Source organism: Papio anubis, chromosome 3, assembly GCF_008728515.1.
Source record: "Papio anubis isolate 15944 chromosome 3, Panubis1.0, whole genome shotgun sequence".
Lineage (NCBI taxonomy): Eukaryota > Metazoa > Chordata > Mammalia > Primates > Cercopithecidae > Papio > Papio anubis.
The window spans coordinates 21,099,133-21,121,014 of NC_044978.1; the positions used below are offsets into that span (position 1 = coordinate 21,099,133).

General features: G+C 39.2%; 2 protein-coding genes across 8 annotated transcripts in view; one reads left to right on the forward strand and one right to left on the reverse strand.

Annotated features, from left to right (window-relative positions):
• The window catches only part of PALLD (palladin, cytoskeletal associated protein), a 431,565-nt gene extending 414,998 nt beyond the window's left edge, over positions 1-16,567 (reverse strand). For 2 of the 7 annotated variants that reach the window (XM_031663997.1, XM_009207835.4), the window contains exons 1-2: positions 16,415-16,567; positions 1,347-2,334 (exon numbers count right to left, since the gene is read on the reverse strand). In XM_031663997.1, coding sequence (XP_031519857.1) covers positions 1,347-2,257 — 911 coding nt within the window. In that variant the 5' untranslated portion in view covers positions 2,258-2,334; positions 16,415-16,567. The remainder of the gene's footprint in view (positions 1-1,346; positions 2,335-16,414) is intronic. The other 5 variants (XM_017959195.3, XM_017959194.3, XM_009207836.4 and 2 more) reach the window with 4 other exon arrangements.
• The window catches only part of DDX60L (DExD/H-box 60 like), a 172,421-nt gene that overhangs the window by 22,223 nt on the left and 128,316 nt on the right, over positions 1-21,882 (forward strand). The window contains exons 2-3 of the mRNA XM_031663984.1: positions 18,250-18,575; positions 20,442-20,650. The gene's annotated coding sequence lies outside the window, so the exon portion shown is untranslated. The remainder of the gene's footprint in view (positions 1-18,249; positions 18,576-20,441; positions 20,651-21,882) is intronic.

Consider the following 21,882-nt stretch of genomic DNA (forward strand, 5'->3'; position numbering starts at 1 on the left):
GTAATAAAATCCTGACTTGTTATGTTATTTTCATTTTGCCAAATACAATTAAGAAATGAGAAATAATGAAGATAATAAGTAACACTAATGCAGCAGTTATTAGCTGCGAGCCACTGCTTTAATTTTCCCCCATGTACTATTTTATTTAATCATAAAACAGAATGATGTAGGTATTATTATACTTCCCATTTCACAGATGAAGAAACTGAGTCACAGAGGGGTAGCGTAACTTGACTAAGGTCCCACAGCTGGGCAATGGAATCACGACCGGAAACCCTGCAGGGGGACTCCAGGGTCTCTCTCCCCTTAACATTTTGCACAGGGGAAGGTATAATCTCTACAATGAAGTCAGAAGAATGCATAGAAATTCTAATGAACATGGTGGTGTGAGTGCTTATTAACTCTAAGTGCATACTCCCTTCACTGTTATTTCTTGCTGTCTCCATGCTCTAGTGACCAGAGCCTGTGTAGGAATAACAGGCAGACCTGGGGAGCTCCTGACTTGGTTTATCTTTCTTTCTTAGGAAAGTTCTGCCTTTCTTGTTTGCATCACATTGAAGGGGTGTGTGTGTGCTTATGTTACTGAATATGTGCCGAGTTAGTCCATGCCTGAGACTGGATTATCCATTTGGGGGTAATTTTTGTTTGATTTTTGTTTCTTGTGTATGAGAATCTTTTTTTTTTTTTTTTTCCCCCTAAGCTTTATGTTCGGGGATACACATGCAGGTTTGTTACATGGGTAAATTACATGTTGCAGGGCTGTGGTATACAGATTATTTTGTCACCCAGGGAATGAGATTAGTACCTGATAGGTAGTTTTTTGATCCTCAGGCTCCTCCTACTCTCCCCCCTCAGGTAGGCCTCGGTATTTATTGTTCCCTTTTGTGAGTTATTGGGGGCTAATCTGAAGGTTGGCCTCTACACACTTGTGCCTTTTGCTTCTGGATAGCTGCTAGTTTTAGCCATGCTTTCAACCATCTTTAGCAACTCATATTCAAATATACACACACTTTTCACAGTACTTCGAGTAAATCAGTTTCACATCTTAAGTGTGCCTAGTCCATACTAGTTCCACCGTCTTAGAGAACAAACTGTTTCCACTCCTCTCTGCCTGCTCAAGTCTTTTGCCTTCCCTCCATAGCACAGAGGGGGCATGACCACAGATATATCCAGCCACGGACAACTAGCACCACTTGTAGTGGCGATCCTGGGCTGCTGCTCTCCTTGCAAGTACTCTCCCTCAGTCTCCAGAGGGCTAATGACACAGGAAATCTTTCTTCCTCCCATATTAAAGTAACACCAAAGTCAACAAAATCTTTTGTTGTGCATAATAAAAAAATTCATACCTGACTCGAGGAGTGGGATTTCCAGTGACTCTACACTCCAGATAAACTCGGCTCCCTTCTGCTACTTCTTGGCTCCTCAGCTTTTGGATGAATCGAGGTGCAGCTGGGAAGTGGAGGGCACTGTGGGGCTGTGGGTGAGACTTGCGGTTGCGTGGTACTGCCAGGTCCTGGTTGGCCTGGTAGCAATGCCTGGCCCCAGGGGACTTAACCTCTCTTTCCATCTCCCCTTGGTCTTCCGTAGGGCTCTGGCTGGCTGAGGCACTCAGCAGGGCTGACGGCTGAGTTTTAGGAGACAGGTACCCACTGTCTGGTGACGAGGACTCCCCATTTGGGCTTCTGTTTCTTGGCTTTGCGGCTTCTCTAAATATGGATGTCAGCTCCTCAATTAAATTAGCCGCCTTGTCACACAGCTGGCTCTGGGGGCCAGCCTTTCCTTGATGTGGCATTTTGGGCTTTACGTTTGTGTTGGGAGCTTTTGCACCACGCTTGTCAGCCTTTCGGAGGCTCCGGATGTAGCTGGGCCTGGTGAGCAGGGGCGACACGGCAGGTTTCCTCTTTGAAACAGGTGAAGAGATACTCTTAGTTTGTTCTTCTGCCAGAGGCTGGACAGGTGTTGACCTGTTATCCTGAGATCTCCCTGAGGTGTGTTCACCCAATTTGGTCTCCTTACGGGAAGGGTTTTCATGGAAGCTTGCAGGGGAAGTATTGAAAATCTGCGAGATCTCCTTTTCCGAGTCAAAATCTTCTGTTTCAGAGTCAGCTATGGCTCTGCGGGCCAGGTCAAGACTCTTGTTGATCTCTTCCTGGCTGAGGAAAGCAGAAAGGCCTGGGAAGAAGTCAGCATTCTTGCTTTCTTCCTGCATGTCTGAGAGGGAGTCATAGAAGGACTCATGGGAGGAGGTCCCTGACATAGTTGAACGGTCTTCATGCACTCTGTGTCTGCTTTCAATAGGAAGACCAGAGGCAATGGCAACTGTTTTCTTATGCTCTGAAAGACAGCATAGAATGTCATTAGTAGCAATGATTTTTCCCCGTTTTATCATAGAAGTTCTAAGTCACAAATTGAGAGAAACATTAAAGTGAATGAATATAAGTTTTCTTTATTCTACAAGTTGGAAGAAATATCAACTATACTTGTGTTCATCATTTTATGATTTTAATACATGCCCTGTGAGTGCTATCAAATATCTCACTAGGCAGTATTAAATCATTCAAAAAGATGACGTGTGCAGTAGGCACTGTTAGTAGGATAGGGCTCACAGCCAGCCCCCCTGCCCACCTTACTCAAACTCTAATTTGATTAATGTAATGAGATCAATAGAATGTTGATACTTTTAGTAAGTCTGACTCTGATTGTCTAACTCTAAACCACAAAATGCAGTTTAAGGATTCCAATTTTCATTTATGTATAGTTTTCAGTGAAATCTTTGAAACTTTATTGTCTCCAGTTGTGTTCATTCATAGTCATTCACTCAACAGTCCAATAGATGGTAGTAATCACTTATTATTACATTTCAGGTGCTAGAAGTACAGCTGTGCTGTATGCCAGGGATGGGCAACTTTTCTGGGAAGCGCCAGATGGTAGATACTCTTGACTTTGTGAGCTGTCCAGTCTCTGTTATAATTCCTCAACTCTGCATGAGCGTGAAACCAGCCATAGGTGATATGGAAATGAATGAGCATGACTGTGTGCCAATAAAACTTATGGATACTCATATTGGAATTTTATGTCATTTTAATGTGTTTAAACTACTATTATTTTGATATTTGATTTTTAAACAACAGCTTTTAAATGAGAAAAACGTTCTTAGTTTGCAGGGCATATTAAAAAAAAGGGGTTGGGATGGATTTGGCTCAGGGGCTGCAGTTTGTTGACCCTTGATCCAGACTTAACAACACAGTCATCATGTTCAAGGAGTTAAAAGTCATGGGAGGTAGTAAAGTGGAGAAGACAGAGAAAATATTAAACAAATAATATATTAATAATATAAAATTTTGATAAGACTTTAAAGGAAAGTGAGAAAAACCTAGGGGCTATGAGAGCCTAATCTAATCTTAAAGGGCATGAGAGAGAACTAGAGGCCTGGCGTAGAACACTTACATGGGAATATCAGCAAAATTAAATAAAAGGTGTTCCATTATCTGTAAGCTATTACAGCTTTAAATTCCACTGACATTTTGAACTAAATATTGTAAGGCAATGACTCCTCATTACTCGAAGTGTGCCATTCTTTTGCTATATATTGTTCATAGAATACTGAGAGGGAAGATCTAGAAAACATCAGCGGTGATGTCTGCCACAAGACTGAGTCTAGGAGTGAATAATGGAAGCTTCCTGGATGTGGTGAACCTCAACTTTCTACCTTGTGTCAGTCAGGAGTAAACTTGGTGGGACATTCCCCAGAAATGGTGTGTCTTCAGAGGACTGAATTGAGTTGCTTGTGTAGAAGTATCTTCCTAAGAAAATCTCTAATTTTAAAAAACATTATGCAAGAGTCGAGGGGATTGTAGAAATCCATCTCAAGAACCTGCTGCTTCATTGGATGCAGTGAGTCATAGACCTGCTGATTAAACAGGATATTTAATCAGAGATCCTGAAACTCAATATTAACATACCCCATTTTCTTAAGTGGAATACTGTACTTTTGCCTTAGATGTCTTCTTCGAAAGATAGCTACTTTTTTGTGCCTGAATTATTAGATTCCCCATATTGCTAGCCCTACTCTTATCTACTGAACCATATTTCACACTCTTCTTCAAGTAAATCCTTAGTCCTTCAGAGGATGCCGTCATTCTCCCTGACTTTACCAACCCAGATATCACTCTAATTCCTTTGTCCTGTCTGTGCTGCAGGACAGAAACATCCTGACTGGTCTCCAGTTACTCAGATATGGCTCATATATGGAGAACAATTATATTCAGTATATTTTTAATACTTGAATATATTTTCTTCATGAGAAACAGGCAGTTAAAGTATGATTTTGAAAAGGCAAAGGTATAGTCAACATGTAAAAATCAAATAACATGTATTCGAGTTTTTATTTAACAATTGAAAAAATCAGTAATATATTACAAGCATTTCAAAAGAGACACTGAAGATGAGACACATGTAGGCAATCAGGAATGCTGAAATGAAGTTGGTAATAGATTTGAAACTGGTTAACATCTATAGAGCAATAAAACACAATGTTTGGAATCATCTATAAGAGTGGAAATCTATAGCATTTCTACTAGAAAAAATCATTTGTATATCTATGTACCAGTATAATTTGCATTGTTTTTAGATTTTTCCAACTTACAGAGTTGTAAAATTGTAAAGACAATAAAAGGCATAGACCCCTGTGGAATTAGATGACCCTGGAAGGTCCACCAGAGCCAATCCAGCATTCTATTGCAAGGACACCCAGTACCATTTTGTATATTTCAAAACGTTTTATAGTTTGTCCTACCAGGGCAGCCAGGTTTCTCTCAGTAATGAGCTCTGAAGTACAATTGACCCCTCAGTCAGCACACATGGTAGATAACTTTAGGGGAAGCCAGGATCAGGATCAACTCTTACAAGGTGTGGGGAGATGAGCCGTTAGGTAACATGGATCCAGAAGAGACATGAAGGTGGAGAGGGGGAGACTCGGGGGCTGAAAGTATGTTTGTGTACCAAAGGCACAACAGACTATATTTTCATTTATTGCATTTCTTGTAAAATTTATTTTTCTTTGAAAGAAAGCTACTGTGTTATTTATTTATTAATTATTTATTTATTGTGGCCTGAAAGAAGTTCAGTTTTTATTTATTTATTGTGGCCTAAAAGAAATTCAGTTGAAATCAGTGCTAAAGGAGATTGAAAAACATCTTGTGTCAACCAAACCTGTGGTAGGCTAAGCTGAAAATCCAAGGAGATAATTGCAACAAAACCTTTGATTCTTGACATGGTTAAATTGTGAAGCCTAAGCTGGGATAGATGTACTACATGGACCAGAATTACCCATTCAAAATGTATTTATGGACTATATACCACATGCCCGGTAGTGTGCTAGGGACCTTGAAAAAGAGAAGGTTTTTGCCCTCATGGAACTTAATACAAATTACAGATAAATAATAACCCTATATAATTGAGTATGTCTTTTTAAAATTGTATTTCATTTTTTAAATTGACAAATACTAATTGTACATAATGATGGGGTATCTAGTGATGTTTCAGTACATATCATGTATAGCGATCAGATCAGGGCAACTAGCATATTCATCTCTAACATTTATGATTTCTTTGTGTTGGGAACATTCAGCGTTTTCCTTCTAACCATTTGAAACTATAGAGTATGTTATTGTTGGCTATAGTCATCCTGTAGTTGTATAGAACCACAGAGTGCTGTGATAGCACCTAGAAGCAATAGCAAGGTCAGGATCAGGAACCTTTTATGAAAGAGAGAAAGCTGAAAGAATAATGTGTGAGGGATGAGGAAGAGCTGGGAGGTGCAGGAGGGTACTGGCAGAAACGTATTCTAAGACTTGGATCCCAGAGAGCGCATGAGAGACTCAGGTAACTCCGCTAAGCATTTCAGCTAAACAGAAATCTAGCTGGAAATGGGGAAATAACCAGAGATAAGGCTAGAAAGCAGGAGTTAGGGCAGAGAGAGCCTGGAGGCATGCAAAGAGCTTGCATTTTATGTTGTGGGTAGTCAGTAGGCAAGGAAGAGTGTTAAGCCCGTGAGAGATGTCACCAGACTTACATTTTTGAGAGATAACTGATTGCAGCCTGGATGGGGGGGACAGAGGTAGGTGAAGAGGAAGACAAGACTGACAGTAGGGCGGTCCATGAGAAGGCTCGTGCAGTAATCCAGGGAGTGCGCACATTTATCATGGTTTCACGTTTGGTTGCCATCATCTGGACGTCTTCATTTTGGAGAATTCCTCATGTTCTGAGGCTCAGTGAGAAACTGAGCTCACTTGTAATGGAATGTGAAATCTCCAAGTATTTTCTTTCCCAGCCCCTTGGAGATCAGACACAAGTCTTGGCACTTGGCCTAGACAGCGATTAGATGTGTTCATCTTGGACTCTGAAGTGAGAGCTGGTGATTCAGAGGAGCAGTGGGTCCAGGGTCCATAAGATAGATGATAGAAAGGAAAGAACTTTGTAATTGATTAAAGGCAGAGGCAATGCAGAGGCAGGATTACAGGTTTCTCACCTCAACAACCAGATGACGGTACCATGAACTTAGATGCTACAAGTGGAGGAACAAGTTTTTTTTTTTTTTAAGCTTGATTTTGATTTGAGCCTTTTGCAGTTGAGGGACCTTTGGTAACTCTGGTGTTGATGTCTAGGTGATTCGAGATACTGATCTAGAGCCCGGGAGAAGGAAGAGCAGAGCTGGATTGGGGATTGTTAGCCTATGGGTGGCACTTTAAGACATGGGAATGCATAAGGTTATCGAGGAAAAAAGGAGAAGATAGAATCCTTCAAAGAATCAAAGGGAAGCAAGGAGAGCTAGATGTCATGGGAGCTGGGAAAGAAAATATCTCAGGAAGCAGTACGTGTCCTTTTGATTTTAGCAACTTGGGAATATTTAGCACCATCGCAACGGCACTTTCGGTGTACGCAACAGAAATATAAGCCAGGTTGCTGTATGGAAGGAAAGGAAAGAAGAAGGAAAGAAAGAAAATATTCCAGGTGTGGTGGATTGTTTTGAAAAGATCATAGAAAGAAGGAGAGACAGAAGGTAGTAGCTGAACAAAAGTATAGACTCCGGTGAGGTTTGTTATACATTTTTAGGATAGAGCACTATAACATGTTTTACACAAACCGAATTAGGCAGTAAGAAGAGAAAAGCTGAAAATAAATGTAAGAAAGTGGGACGATTTATAGGTCGGCTCTCAAAAGATATAGGAAGAAATGAGTTGTTATAGGACAAATGGAGCATGAGGTGCTCAGCTTCCAGTAGGAAGGAGGCAGTTCTTTCATTGTTAAAGGAGAGAAGTAACAAAGGGTGTGTGTGTATTGGGGTGGGGCGGGGGCGGTAAGAGAGAGAGAAAGATGAGATTCTCTGCAAGAATTTGTAATAGAAAGAAAGAGTTCCCATACTGAGACTTCTGTGCATTGGAAGTTTATGAGGACAGAAGATGATTTGAAATAGCTGTTGTAGAAAAAGGGAGAAAGAAGTTTCCTAAGAAGGATTTATGGGCAGAGGTGAGGGCCTGGTTGAAGTTAGGTGTGACGTATTTATAGTGTCATTACTCTGTGTGATTGTGTGATTCACTCCACCAGAGCTCAGCCATGCAGGTGAAGCCGTCCAGCAGAGATAGATGATCCCGGTTTGACATGCAGGTAAAATGGGAGGGAAGTGAGCAAGGCCGTTGAAAATATGGTCAAGGAAAAGGTGACCTTTGACATATATGCTGGGTTGGAATTCATGGGTAGGAGTTTGAATGTAGAGATTGTCTTTTGTTTTTTTGAACCAGTGTCAGAGTTGAGTAGTTGCAACAGAGACTGTATGGCACATGAAACCTAAAATATTTACCTGCACTTTTACAGAAAAAAATTGCCAACCCCTTCTACAGAACACTAGCTGCCTGATGAATTCATATGACATATATAAAGGCTATTAATAATCACGATGATTGATGATGATGATGACTAATAATGGACTGCTTACCCTGAGGTGGGCATTGTGCCCAGAGTCATCATGTAGATTATTTCGTTTAAAATCCTCACAGCAGCCTCTGGTTTAGAAAGAAGGAAATAGAGGCAGAAAATCTGAGTGGGAGAACCAAGATTTAAGCTCAGGGAATAACTCCAGAGTTTATGTTCTATGTACTTTACCATCTTACCATTTTAGTTTTCATAATTGAGAATCCTAAGCAATGTATCAGACTAACAAAACTGTGGGTCAGAAATCAGAGTTCTGCTATTAATTCAATTGTAGTTTAGTTCCAAATAAACATAATATGATACATTTTAAAACTTCACAAGACACATTGTATGAGAAAACTTAAAGCAAACTTCTGAATGATGAAAACACTTTCGATTCTTAAAGGGAGTGTTTGCTGGAGGCAGAATATCTCACCTGCTTATTAACTCATATTTTGGTTTTAAAGAGGCGCCATCTGACAGGATCCAGTGGTCAGGATTAGGTGTAGCTTTAAAACTGCTTGCACATTGAAAAAGAAAATAATAGTTCTATGGCATATCTGGTTCAGGCTTAATTTGCAACCCAGTTATTGCTGCGGGAACATGCACGTGGGCTAGGGAAAATGCTCATTCAAGGAGGATGAACAAGGGCAGTTTCCAAGTGGGCCAAGTTCACTGGAAATTTGTGCTTCAGAGATTTCCATGTCAGTCAGCACTCCAAAATGAAAAGGTCAAAATCAAAAGGAATGAAACACAACCACAAATATCTCCATCATTTGCCTGAGATTTCATGTTTTCTGTCAAACAGTGCTCTTGGTAATTCTATGCTGGTGTGATAGACACAGAAGATGAAATAGACTAAAAAGACCCACTAATACTGCTGTTAATGAGTGAAGAGGAAATGAGGTAAACACCAAAGCCATTAAAGTGTTTCTACTCTAGTAAGTAGCATTGAAAGATTTTGAAATTTTGAGGAATAAAGGATTCTTTGGCATCTTTAAATTGTCCCGTCCCCTGCCTCCTCCCTTTTCTCGGAAGGAATCTGAATTTCCTAGAAATTCTACTGCTTCTTTTTCTCATCCTTGTCTTACCCATCACCTGCAGTATTAGCAGTTTAGCTTAATTGTCATTTTCCCTAAAACACTCATTAGCCACAGCTATTCTTTTCTTTTCTTTTCTTTTCTTTTTTTTTTTTCCGAGATGGAGTCTTTCGCTTTGTCGCTCAGGCTGGAGTGCAATGATGTGAACTCGACTAACTGCAACATCCGCCTCCCAGGTTCAAGGGATTCTCCTGCCTCCCGAGTAGCTGGGATTACCAGGCACCTGCCACCACGCCCAGCTAATTTTTGTGTTTTTAGTAGAGATGTGGTTTTACCATATTGGCCAGGCTGGTCTTGAACTCCTGACCTTGTGATCTGCCTGCCTCAGCCTCCCAAAGTGCTGGGATTACAGGTATGAACCACTGTGCCCGGCCAACCACCACTGTTCTTTAATTTGCTTGAAGTTGCATAGCTCTGTGTTCTTCACCATGGAAGAAATGACTCCTCCTTGGCCTTGCTCATCTTATAGTCATGCTTCCTTTCTTCTACTTCCCCTTCCCGGAATAGTAAGTTGAATGTGAAATCAATGGAGCAACTGCTTAGTTGTGCAAGAGAAGCTTCAAGGAGGACAAATATGAGCCAGGCATAGTTATTCTCCTTACATGATCTTACAATCCAGGAGGAGGGATTAGACAAGAGTAAAAAATAACTCAGTTACAAGGAGGAGCGTGATAATTGCTATTAAAATAGTTTCAACAAATTGCAGTAAGGGATAAAAATGGTAAGAGAGATCATAGTTACAAACTGGGTCACGTCCCTCTTTTGGTTTTTATTTTTTTCCTATGATGCTCCCTGGCTGGAGAAAAGCTCCAAAGCACGATGTGCAGGTTAAACATGCCCGTGGACAGTCTGAGCTGATGGAAGTTCTCCAGCCTCACCCTCCATCATCACTAACACACATGCACTCAGGCCTCCCTGGCCCACTCACCATTCCTCAGACATTTCAGGTTCTTTCTGGTCTTCACACCTTTGCACTTGCTGCTCCTTTTGCTTAAAATGTGCTTCCTTTCTCTTTTTCTTTTCTTTGTTTTTTTTTTTTTTTTTGAGACGGAGTCTCGCTTTGTTGCCCAGGCTGGAGTGCGGTGGCACAATCTCGGCTTTCTGCAAGCTCCACCTCCCGGGTTCACGCCATTCTCCTGCCTCAGCCTCCCGAGTAACTGGGACTACAGGTGCCCGCCACCTCGCCTGGCTACTTTTTGTATTTTTAGTAGAAACGGGGTTTCAGCGTGTTAGCCAGGATGGTCTCAATCTCCTGACCTTGTGATCTGCCTGCCTCAGCCTCCCAAAGTGCTGGGATTACAGGCGTGAGCCACTGCGTCTGGCCCTCTTTCTGTTTTTCAGGCTCCAGTTCATCCTTGAAAACTTTCTTAAATTTTACCACTTTTTGGTACTTTCTAACAATTCCCCAATCAATATAATTTGCTGCTTCTTCCAAGCATGTCGCTTCGCATTGCATTTCTCATAGCAGTCATCATATTAAATTACACGTATTTATTTAGAGAATGCTTTCCTCATTCAACTGTGAGCCCCATGGAAGCAGGAGCTGTGACTGCCGTCTTTGTATGGCAAATGCTTAGCACACTGTCTAGGTTATGGCAGATGATGGAGAAAAGCTAAGAAATACCGGGTGTTTGAAATGTGGTTTGAGCCCTGGATAGGATTTGACAGACCCATGAACAAAGCCATGAGGCAGGAAATGTTCTGATGTCTGATTTGCTTTCAGCCTCCCAGAACCTGCTGCGGCATTTCTCTGAGACATGCTCTCTTCAGCTAAACGCTATTCTGCTCTTTGGAGTGAGGGTCTCATTCTGTCTCCTGGCGTGGACTGAAATGGCATGATCATAGCTCACTGTAGCCTTGAATTCCTGTGCTAAAGGGATCCTCCTGTGTCATTCTCCTGAGTAGCTAGAACTACGGGCGTACATCATCAGGCCTGGCTAAATTTTAAAATATATTTTTGTAGAAACGAGGTCTCCCTTTTTTGCACATACCAGTCTCAAACTCCTGGACTCAAGGGATCCTCCTGCCTTGGTCTCCCAAAGTTCTGGGATTACAGATGTGAGCCCCTGAGTGCAACTAAATGTTATTCTGCTCTTAAACTAGGTTTTTCCTCAGTTTTATCAACTGTTACTTGTGTCCCAGGCTCTATTTTCTGGTAAGAACTTGATAGAGTAATCAGTGCTAAATGTTAGTATATACATACAACACATAACTGTGTCTACATATAAAATACACTTTACCTGCTCATTTTGCTAATACAAAATCATTCATAGGTCAGACATTGTGTTAAAAAAAAAAAAGGTATCTGTAACATGGATGTTAATGTTTCTCATTACCCTCGAAGACAGTTTCTTATGAAAAAATTTGGAACTAGAAAAGCATTCTATTTTCTGGCAATTCTATTAGACAAAGAATTCTGTAAACTTCGATGACGCTTTCACATGGATACTAGCAAGCTCAGGGTTAAATTTTCCGTCATAGAAATTCAGATGTTTTTAGCTAAAAAAATTTTTTTGCTTTTCTCATTGTTTTATTCAGTCAGCATTTATTTATTGAGTGCCTGCTATATGCTAGGCACCTCTTTTATAGGCCAGGGACATAGCTGGGAAGAAGATAGATTCTCTGTCCTAGGAGGTAAAGATTCTAAGAGAAAGGACAAAGGTAGTAAATTGAGAAAACATTTCAAGTTCAAAGCTTTTTATACTTGGTTTGATCTTCTATATTTTCTTAATTGATTTTGGGCAATTGTACTATGCTTTTATTGCATACAGCTTCAAACTAGCTTTGAAAGTTGTTAGGGTGCAAAAATATAAGATAAAATGAAATGCACATTCGCATGTGAATTTCACATCTACAGACCACTGCTGTTTTGGGGGGCACACCCTTGGCGGGGAAGGTGGTGAAAGTCACAAGAGGAGAATGTGCTCAGGTCAATGGTCCTTTAGGTTCCTTCAGAGTGTACCATGGGGGCACTGCTGTGTCATCTCATGGCGCTCTGAAGGGAAATTCTCCCAGGTGAATTTCGACATTTATGCATAATGCCAGACTCTTCATCTTAAGCAAACATTTAGTGAAGCAAAGGTTTGGGAGGGTTGGCAAATATTGTGAGTCATTACAGAATGCTATCCACCTTGAATTGTCAGCAGGCAGCTTATATCCTTATAAGCATCTTGGCTTATCCTAAGCAAATATTGCTTTCAAATGTAAACGTCCATGGTGACCTATTTTGTTAACCCCCTGGGCATATCTCCTTCTCCTTTTTTTTTCTTTTTTTAAATTTTGGAGATAGGGTCTCATTCTGTTGCCCAGGCTGTAATAGTGCAGTGGTGTGATCATAGCTCACTGCAACCTTGACCTAGTGGGCTCAAAGGACCCTTTTGCTTTAGCTTCCCAAGTAGTTGGGACTACAGGTGCATGTCACCATGTCCTGCTAATTCTCTTTTATTTTTTGTAGAGACAGGATCTCCCTTCATTGCCCAGGCTTGTCTTCAACTCTTGGCCTCAAGCAATCCTCCTGCCTCAGGCTCCTGAGTTGCTGGGATTACACGCACAAGCCAAGAGGCCTGGCTATTTCATTCTTTCTTAAGGAATTTTATGTCACTTAATTTACAGATTACTTCTAATTGTAATTTTATGGTTTGCAACTTCTCCCTAAGTTAGTGTCATCTGAATTCTGTTAGATTCATGTTATACTATAAAATATAGAACATATAAATAAGTTTTCATTGGTATGTGTATTACACATTTGACATAAGTAATTTTATGAATCTTATCTTGGCATGACTATCTTAATATTTGGGAAAACATTTATTTTTTAGTTCCTGAATATGTACTGTAGGCATAAATGTATATGGTTCACATTCATATATGAATATACAAATGATAGAAAAGATAGACAAATTTAAAAATTATGACTACCGTTTACCTTTAAAGTTGCTGACTTTTGGGGATAGATTACCTGAAAACCAGCTCTATGATATTTGGGAGAATCCTCTCTGTTGTCATTTAAGAAAGATTTATAGGGGGCTGGGCATGGTGGCTCAGGCCTGTACTCTCAGCACTTTTGGAGACTGAGGCAGGAAGATTGCTTGAGCCCAGGACTTCAGTACCAGCCTGGGCAACATAGTGAGACTTGATCTCTACAAAAATACAGAAAAAACCCCAAAAACTTAGCTGAGTGCAGTGATGTGTGCCTGTAGCCTCAGCTACTCCAGAGGCTGAGGTGGGAGGATTGTTTGAATCCAAGAGTTCTAGGCTGCAGTGAGCTATGATCAGGTCACTGCATTCCAGCCTGGGCAACAGAGTGAGACCCTGACTCAAAAAACAAACAAGACTCCTGGGATCACCCCCTGGCGTGATCACCCCCTGGCATGATCCCCATGAATCAAGGCACTATTGACTGTTGAAATGGAAACAGGTTTCTTCCACGTAGAGGGACTTGGGGAAGACAAGGAATATACATGAGAAAGAGCAGAGTCCAGTAGAAAGAATTCACTGACAAACAATGCAAGTTGTTCTTACGTAACAGCTTGGGAGTTACCTGCTTTCAAAACTGAACAGTTTGATCTTCAGAGCAATCCATGGAGTAGATGTTATTTTTCTATTTTATGTTTTGTATTACCCACAACTGCAGCAGAAAAACGTTCAATTATTTGTCCCAACCAGAGCCATCAGAAAGTGGCAGACTCAGGGTGGAAGCCTGCATTTAACTGCAGTTTTCTTTTCTTCTTGGGGATATTATAGGAAATTACTTTAAGAATTTAGATAAGGGGAAAACTTTTGAAGTCTGTTCATGAAATACTTTGAGTCGACGAAGAACTGCTACAATTTTGAAAGAAAAAGTTTGATGTTAGAAAAACGCTGACAGACAGTAAGGATCACTTAATACCATGTACCACATTCAGCAGATTCTTTAGAGAGTCCAGATGGAATAGCTAAATTCCCACAGTCATTTAAAAATGTATATATAGAAAGGAATAAATATATGAAAATGGTTGGAATAACATACACCAATCAATCAACACTGACTACCTCTGTGGGGGGATTTAGGCAGGGGTAAGAGTTGAAAGGTGGGACATTCAGGGGGATCTTTTGTTGCTTACTTTGTAATTTTTGAAAAAAAGTTATAAGTGATTTTTAATTTTAGGTTTAGCAGTTTTATTTATTTTCATATTTAAGCAATTACTAAAAAAGTAATGCAAACTATTGATACAAAGATTTAATATTGAAATATCTTTTAATAAAACCTAAACTATGAAAAACAAAGTTAGAAAGGCTTTAACACTTTATTTTCGTGCTTCAGAATCACAGGCAACCCCTAGACTAAATCAACTCCCTCCCTCCCTCCCTCCCTCCCTTCTCCCTTCCTTCTTCCCTGTTTCCCTTTTGCTACAAAGGGTCCTTTAGGGCAAAAGTCAAACATGAAAAATTTATGAAATTTTATATTTGATGCAGAAAATGTACTGCAATTTTATAATTTATTAATACACATGGATTATTTTCCTTTCTAATTATTAAATAAATTATCATTGCAGGAAGATATATTTATCCTACAGTTTTAAATATCTCTTTAAACAGCATATTTAATCTCAATTTCAAGGACATAATCTAATAGCTCATTTAATGCCAAAACAGCCAAATAAGATACTTTACAGAGTTTTTGAAGTTATCCCATGTCCTCTTCATCTTATCAACTTTATTCACCATGCTAAGTCCATTGCAAATATTTAGATTTTACATCTGAATTATCCATTTCCACTACCATTATCCAATTCAGGGCTTTATTCTTCTCACTTAAATTCAAAACCTATTCACCAAATTTGCTTCTATATTCTCTAATATGATTTAACAGTTAGAAATTTTAGTTGACGATGTTTTGTTCAATCTTTGTTTTCTTTGCTATAATTTCACCAGGACACAGTCCTTAACTCTAGATGGCCTGAATTTCTAACTGGAACTCAGTCATTGCAGTACCCTTTGACAGCCTCCACACACATATCGTTTAAGAAGTGGAGATCTTGTCTGGGCCTTGCAGATTTCACTTGGTATCTCTTAAAGAACTTGTCAGATTTATTTTTAAACGTGAATAATGAGTGCCCTCTACATTTTAAAAACATGAGGTAAGGAGGTCAAAGTGATTGTACTTGTCTAGTGCAATCCAGATCCTCGTTCTATTGTGAAAGATGCTATAAGGCCAGTTTTAATATTCAACTCTAGCAGCAACACAGAGAAACCCAGAGGAAGAGCTGACACAGAACCCCTGGGATACAGACCCTAACCCACACCAGATTCTAGGATGCCGGAGGACTAATTTGTATTCTAGGAATGTGTAATCATGTATTTACAGGGCAGTTAGTGGCCAGATAAACCTCACTGGCCTTCTCTACTGTTAGCTATAACTTGTCAAAAAGACTTTGATTTTTAAAATCTGAATAATTGAGGTGAGTATTCAAGTTCTTTCTGTGAGAAAAAAAGATTGGAAGGCATCTTTATCATGCAATGAGGATTTAATTTCTGCATATATGTGACTGAATAGATTTTGAATAGTTTTATATTGCCAAGAAATGGGCTTTATATGTCACCACATTATTCATACTAGAAGGCAATTAGTATTTTTAGCAAATGTTAATAAGTAATATGAGCCTGAAATCATTTTATGTCAACCTCCTCTGTTGGATTCAAGACAATTTCATGTGCAACTTAAAGCAACATGATAAAAATTATACTGTGATGTTTAAATTTGACTGGACTCCAGAGACTGCACTGTGGTTTCCCTTAGTAAGCGTTATCTTATTAAAAGTATGTAAATTTTATGCATGAATATAATTTAAAATACCTGCTGTTACTATCCCAACTCATTATGTCCAGTGAGTTACTTTTAAAATCTTTTGAAAGTGTAATTAACAATTTATAATGGACTAAAATCTAAAGTCTATCACTGTAAGCCATCATTACGTATTTAGCTTAAATATGGGTGAGGATCTAGAAAACTGCATTTTCCTTTTCTGTGAAACATAACACGTACACAATCTTGACAAAAGCTGGCTCCATAAATACATTAAATTCTTTTGGAATTGATAGCACCAACTTAGCATGCTTAAGCTTATAACAGAAAGTATAATTCTCTGACAGCAAAGGCAGAGATAAAGTGGGCAGGCAAATCTTACGTATTATGTGTTTTTGGCAAAACCATAACATTCTCATTACTTTTCCTCTCCAAGCAAAAGAATAATTAAGATATTTTCTAAATATATCATGTTTTCAGAAAACCTTTTATAGTTTTTTTTTTTTTTAAGTTCTTAAAATGTTGCCGTACTAGTTAGTATATTAAGATACACCTTACAGACCTTTTCAGTGCTTGGTCAGTTTGAAGACTCCAGAGAGGTGATGAATTTCAGATGAGCATTTCTTCTTTTCTGGGAGAATGGAGGTTGTGGCCTTGCCTATTCATTAAAGACTGCCTGGTCCGTAGTCACTTTGAGGCAACTGTGGCTTCAGACTCTCATCTGTCCTCTTCCTCCACTCAGCTATATTTGGTAACTGAGCTCATGTTTCAGCAGACTGCCATGATCAGGAATTCCAGCAGTGGGCTGGGAAGCACCCCCAGGACTGAGGGCTGGGTTCTTAGAAATAAAGCCACTTAACATAGAAGGAACTATATTTATGGATCTGATAAACATAGGATTTAAACACATTCTTCTATACTTTGGACTTGTAGCTGGAAATCACCACCTGCCCCGTTAACATGTTGTTAATCAATTTAAAGTACAGTATGTGACTCCAAGTAGAAAAAGTGATAATCCAAATGGAAGCTTTTCTTACTGTGATCTTCTGCTCTGTGCATTTAAATTTTGATCATGTGCTAGATTATCCTAAAATAGTAAATTCAGTAACTGAAAATTTAGCCACCTGGCAAATTGAGTGGAAAGTCCCATTGTTCTCTTACTTCATATTGCTAATTAAAAATTGATATATGACTATGGTATGTATTAAAAGTCTTGTCTCTAATAGTATTAAATAAGTGTGAACACACAGGGACTGGTCTTATCCACGTGGCAACATTGAGTTCTTAGCTCAATGCCTAGGACATCATGAGCATCTAGTAAATATTCGTCAAAGAAATAAATGTTGAATGAATAATATTCAGGAAAAGTATCAACCCTCTTACAGTTGCAAAAAATGTTTCACAATCATTTAATATTTTGATCTTTCAAATGACAAATAGAGATAGCAAGAGTTTAATATTTTGATCTTTCAAATAACACACACAGATAGCAAGAATAGAAAGCTTTTCAGTTTAAAGGTCAGATAGCAGAGTCAAATACAAGGGGGCACAAAGAGCAACACAGAAGCTCCCAGTTAACTTGGAAATGGAGTGCTGAGTCTTCCTTTGTCTGGATAAGACCATCACATTTGATTTAGTTTAATATCTAAAGATTTTTTTTTTCTGATGGTAGAAAATTTGTGAAGTATTTTCTTTATAGGAAATTGTATTGTATTTTCTTTATAGGCAAAACTGGTCCTTTATAAATGGTTCTTTCTGGAACTGGATACTTCTGTGGGTCATTTCATCTATTATATTAATTAAGAAGCGATTTTAAAATTTATGCTTACGTGGGAAATACAAGTCTCGTTGATTGTCTTAGTTTGTGCCATTACAACAAAATGCCACAGACTGGGTAATCTACAAAGAGCAGAAATTTATTTCTCGTAGTTCTGGAGGCTGGAAAGTCTAAGACCAAGGTGCCAGCAGGTTTATTGTCTGGTGAAGTTCCCATCTCTGCTTCCACAATGATGCCTTGAGCACTGTGTCCTCACATGGCAGAAGGTGGAAGGGCAAGAGGGGGTCAAACTTCCTCCATCAAGCCCTAAGGGCATCAAATCCCATTCATGAGGAGTCCTCCTGAATCACCTTCTAAAGGTTACACCTCCCGACACTGTTGCATAGGGGATTAGTAATTAACATAAATTTTAAAGGGGACAAAAACCTTCAAACCATAGCCTTGATTACACATATGTTTATATCTGCTTTTTCCTAAAGCCACAAGATAATTGTAAAAAACTGAAAAGGGCAGAAATTGGGAGGGAAGACAATAGAAGATATCAGAAGTGAACAGAACTATTGGAAAGAGATAAATATAAGTATGCATGTAACTAAATTACAAAACTTCGATGCCTGCAGGAGGAGATGCAGAAAAGAAGCAAGTGATTCACCCCATGGAGTCTCAGAAAGGCTTGGAAATTGGAAGCAGTGAACTGTCTTTAGAAATAATTTTAATTGGCAACTCTGATTTTTGCCTCTGCCTTCTGGTGAACTGTGAGTCTCATGGTGAATTCCAGAGGCAATCATGTTGGACTCCTGACCAGATGAGGCCTCTCCCACATTTCTTTGAATTGCTTGGTTCGTAAATCCTGGTACAACACCAGCGAAGTGATGAAGCCATAAGAAGAAAAAAGTAAAAAAAAAAAAAAAACAGCTTGTGGTCCTGAGAGAGGCTTCAAAGCCAGGTATGATTTTAGTCAAAAGGACAGAGAAATGTGACCTTTTTGTGTATGTATTATAAACAGTGCAGCAAACCAAGCTTGTTTTAAAAATCTTTGAAGAATTTGAGAAACAGAAGTTCTTTTCCTTAGAAAATTGGCATCAAAAAAAAAAAATTGAGACAGTTGACCAATACTCTTAAGTGAGTATAGCAAGGTCCAATTGATATTAAGGATGAGATTAGTGTGTGGACAGTAGTATCATTTCTTATGCACTTTCATATTTCCCACCAGAGCCCATTTCTGTGTGCACCAACATTGGGAAAGGTGGTCTGTGGCTCCTTCACGGGGCTCCAGTTCAGCTTTCAAATGATTACTTCTTCTTATAGAAATTTCTGCTCTTTTGAAGCACTTACATTTGCATCAACCATCCTCCATCCCACTTTTTAAAATTAAGACTTTGGATCTAGTTGGGCTGTTGGTTCTCTTCTTCACTCCACACCCTGCCATTATTCTGGGTGACTCAGCACCCATTTTTCTATTCTATACGTTGGCATATTGGTTTTGGACCTGCTTTTCTCTATGAATCTTCATCTCCGTTTCTCTTATAGATCACACAAACAGACCCCCTCCACCTCCAAAATCAGGTATAACTTATCTACTGCTTCATAACAAATTACTGCAAAAATTAATGTCTTAATACATATTTCTTATTTCACAGTTTCTATGTGTCAAGAATCCATTAGTCTTAGCTGGGTAATTCCAGATCAGGGTATCATGAGATTGTACTGAAGATGTTGCCCCAGCTTCTTTCAGGTGGAAGCATGGCTGGGGCTGGAAAATCTGCTTCCAAGGCAGCTCACTCACATGCCTGGAAAGTTAGTCCTGTTATTGGCTGAAGCCCTGTTGACTTCTCTGTGTCACTGCCTGAGTTTCCTCACTTCCTGGCAGCTAGATTCTGCCAAGGTGTCTTTTTTTTTGTTTTGTTTTGAGGTGGAGTTTTGCTCTTGTTGCCCAGGCTGGAGTGCAGTGGCACGATCTCGGCTCACTGCAACCTGCGCCTCCTGGGTTCAAGCGATTCTCCTGCCTCAGCCTCCAAGTAGCTGGGATTACAGGCGCCCGCCCCACGCCTGGCTAAGTTTTCGTATTTTTGGTAGAGATGGGGTTTCATCCAGGCTGGTCTCAAACTCCTGACCTCAGGCGATTCACCCACCTTGGCCTCCCAAAGTGTTGGGATTACAGGTGTGAGCCACAGCACCCGGCCCCATGATGTCTTTTATGATCCAGCCTTGCAGGTCATATTTCATCTTTTCTGCAGTATCCTTTAGTTATACAAACTGGCAGTATCCACTGGGGGAGGAGACTGCACAGAGGCGTAAGAACCAGTTGGCAAGACAATGCATTTGTGGTCATCTTGGCAGTTGGCTACCACACCTCTATTCCCTTTAACCCATCAGTCCTACAGCCACATTGGGGCATGCTCTGTTTTCAAAATCACACATTCAAACATGTTATTTGACTGTAAACTTTCTTCCTCTAGCTCTCTCATATACTGATTTTTCTTCTTCACCAGATTTTCCAGGCTGTAGATCACTCTGTTTTGAGATTATCTATCAGTGTGCCCCCCAGGTTCAGGTCAATCAGGGAAACTGGTTTACAAACTTTGTTTTAGGAGATACTCTCAGGCAGCCAATAGAGAAAGTAAAGGTATTCTAAGTTTCCTTGATGAAAGGGGTGTGCAAAGAAATGCTGCAGACTTGCTCATTCATTCCCCTTTGATGTTTTCTTTCTCTTATGATCCAGGAAGTTTGAAAATCCTAAGTGTCAAGAAACAAGTCTACTTATTCCCTTTTCACTTTTATTCCTCTCTTTATTCCTGGCATCAACCATCAGGAAAACAAGGATCACGGAGCATGTGAGAAAATGGTAACTGAGAAGTCTGATCAAAGAACACACTAAAATTGGAGGCATGAAACACTTGCAGAATTGTCCTAATGGTCCATCTGGTGATCCTGGGAACAAGTGTCTTTCAAAGCCATGACCAGTCTTTCTACTTCTTCCTCATACTTTGTATCTGGCTTGCGTACATGTCACAGAATCAGGTATGGCCCCAAAGACTTGTCTGATTAAACTGGTATATCTATCTGTACATAGCAGTGAACTCCACATTTGTCCTCATGAGCTTGATTTTATGAAATGTGGTTAAATCTGCTGCATAAATGTAGCCTGAGCCTGTGGGTGGTCTTTTGGTCAAATGTTTCTGCTACTTGGGATGTTTGCTAACTGGTGCATATGCACAGAAATGAAGAGAGAAACATAATCTTACGATGATAGGTAATAGAAGTAGAATTGAAATAGTCTGAAAACAAAATCTATGTCTATATACGAGTATTGGGGTACAGTTAGATATTATGATCCTTAGAAATAATCTCGTTTTCTATTCCAAATGTAGAGAAAGTATTTAGTGTGAACAAGTCAGTAAAATTAATTTCAAAAGCAGATTTTATTGAATTTAAGCAAATAAAATAAGTCTTAGAATTTACAAAGAATGACATCATTATATCCTTATATTATCCCTTTATCATTGTGTCATTATTCAGTAATATAAAATTGAATGAGGAGAGATGATTGCACATTGGTGTTTTGAATAGTAAAATAAAATTTGAAAAAAATAGTAATAAATAAAAGCCAACAGTGTATTAAAAGAATAATACACTTTGGACAATTGGGTTTTAGCCAAATCATAAAAGTTGGTTTAACATCCAAATTTCTAGTATTTAATTCCTCAAAAGAAACTCAAATGAAAAAAGCCATATGGTCAGCTCCATATATTGTTACTGAGTCTTCAGACAAAATTCAATATCTAGTCCCAATGAAAAAAAAAAAGTTTGTGAGAAGTGAAGAGAATGGTTCTACTTTAACATTATATATTAAGGTATAGGTGCGTGTGTGACTGTGTATACATATACATATATGATGCAATATATAGTAATGAGATAAAACACCAAGGAATACTAACAACTAATATGCAGGTTTTAATGTATACTAAAGAAGAGAAAGAAATGAAAGAATGAAATAAATGGAATGCTATATTCTGTTCTTTATATAGGAAGAACTGAGTTTGTAATGTAATCAGTTCTTTATCAGAATAATCTACAAATGTCATATAATCTCGATTAAAATAGCATTTTTGCCAGGTACAGCAGTTCACACTTGTAATCCCAACACTTTGGGAGGCTGAGGAAGGAGAATTGCTTGACGCCAGGAGTTCAAGACCAGCCTGGGCAATAGAGTGAGACCCTGTCTCTAGAAAAACTAAAAAATTTAGCCAGGC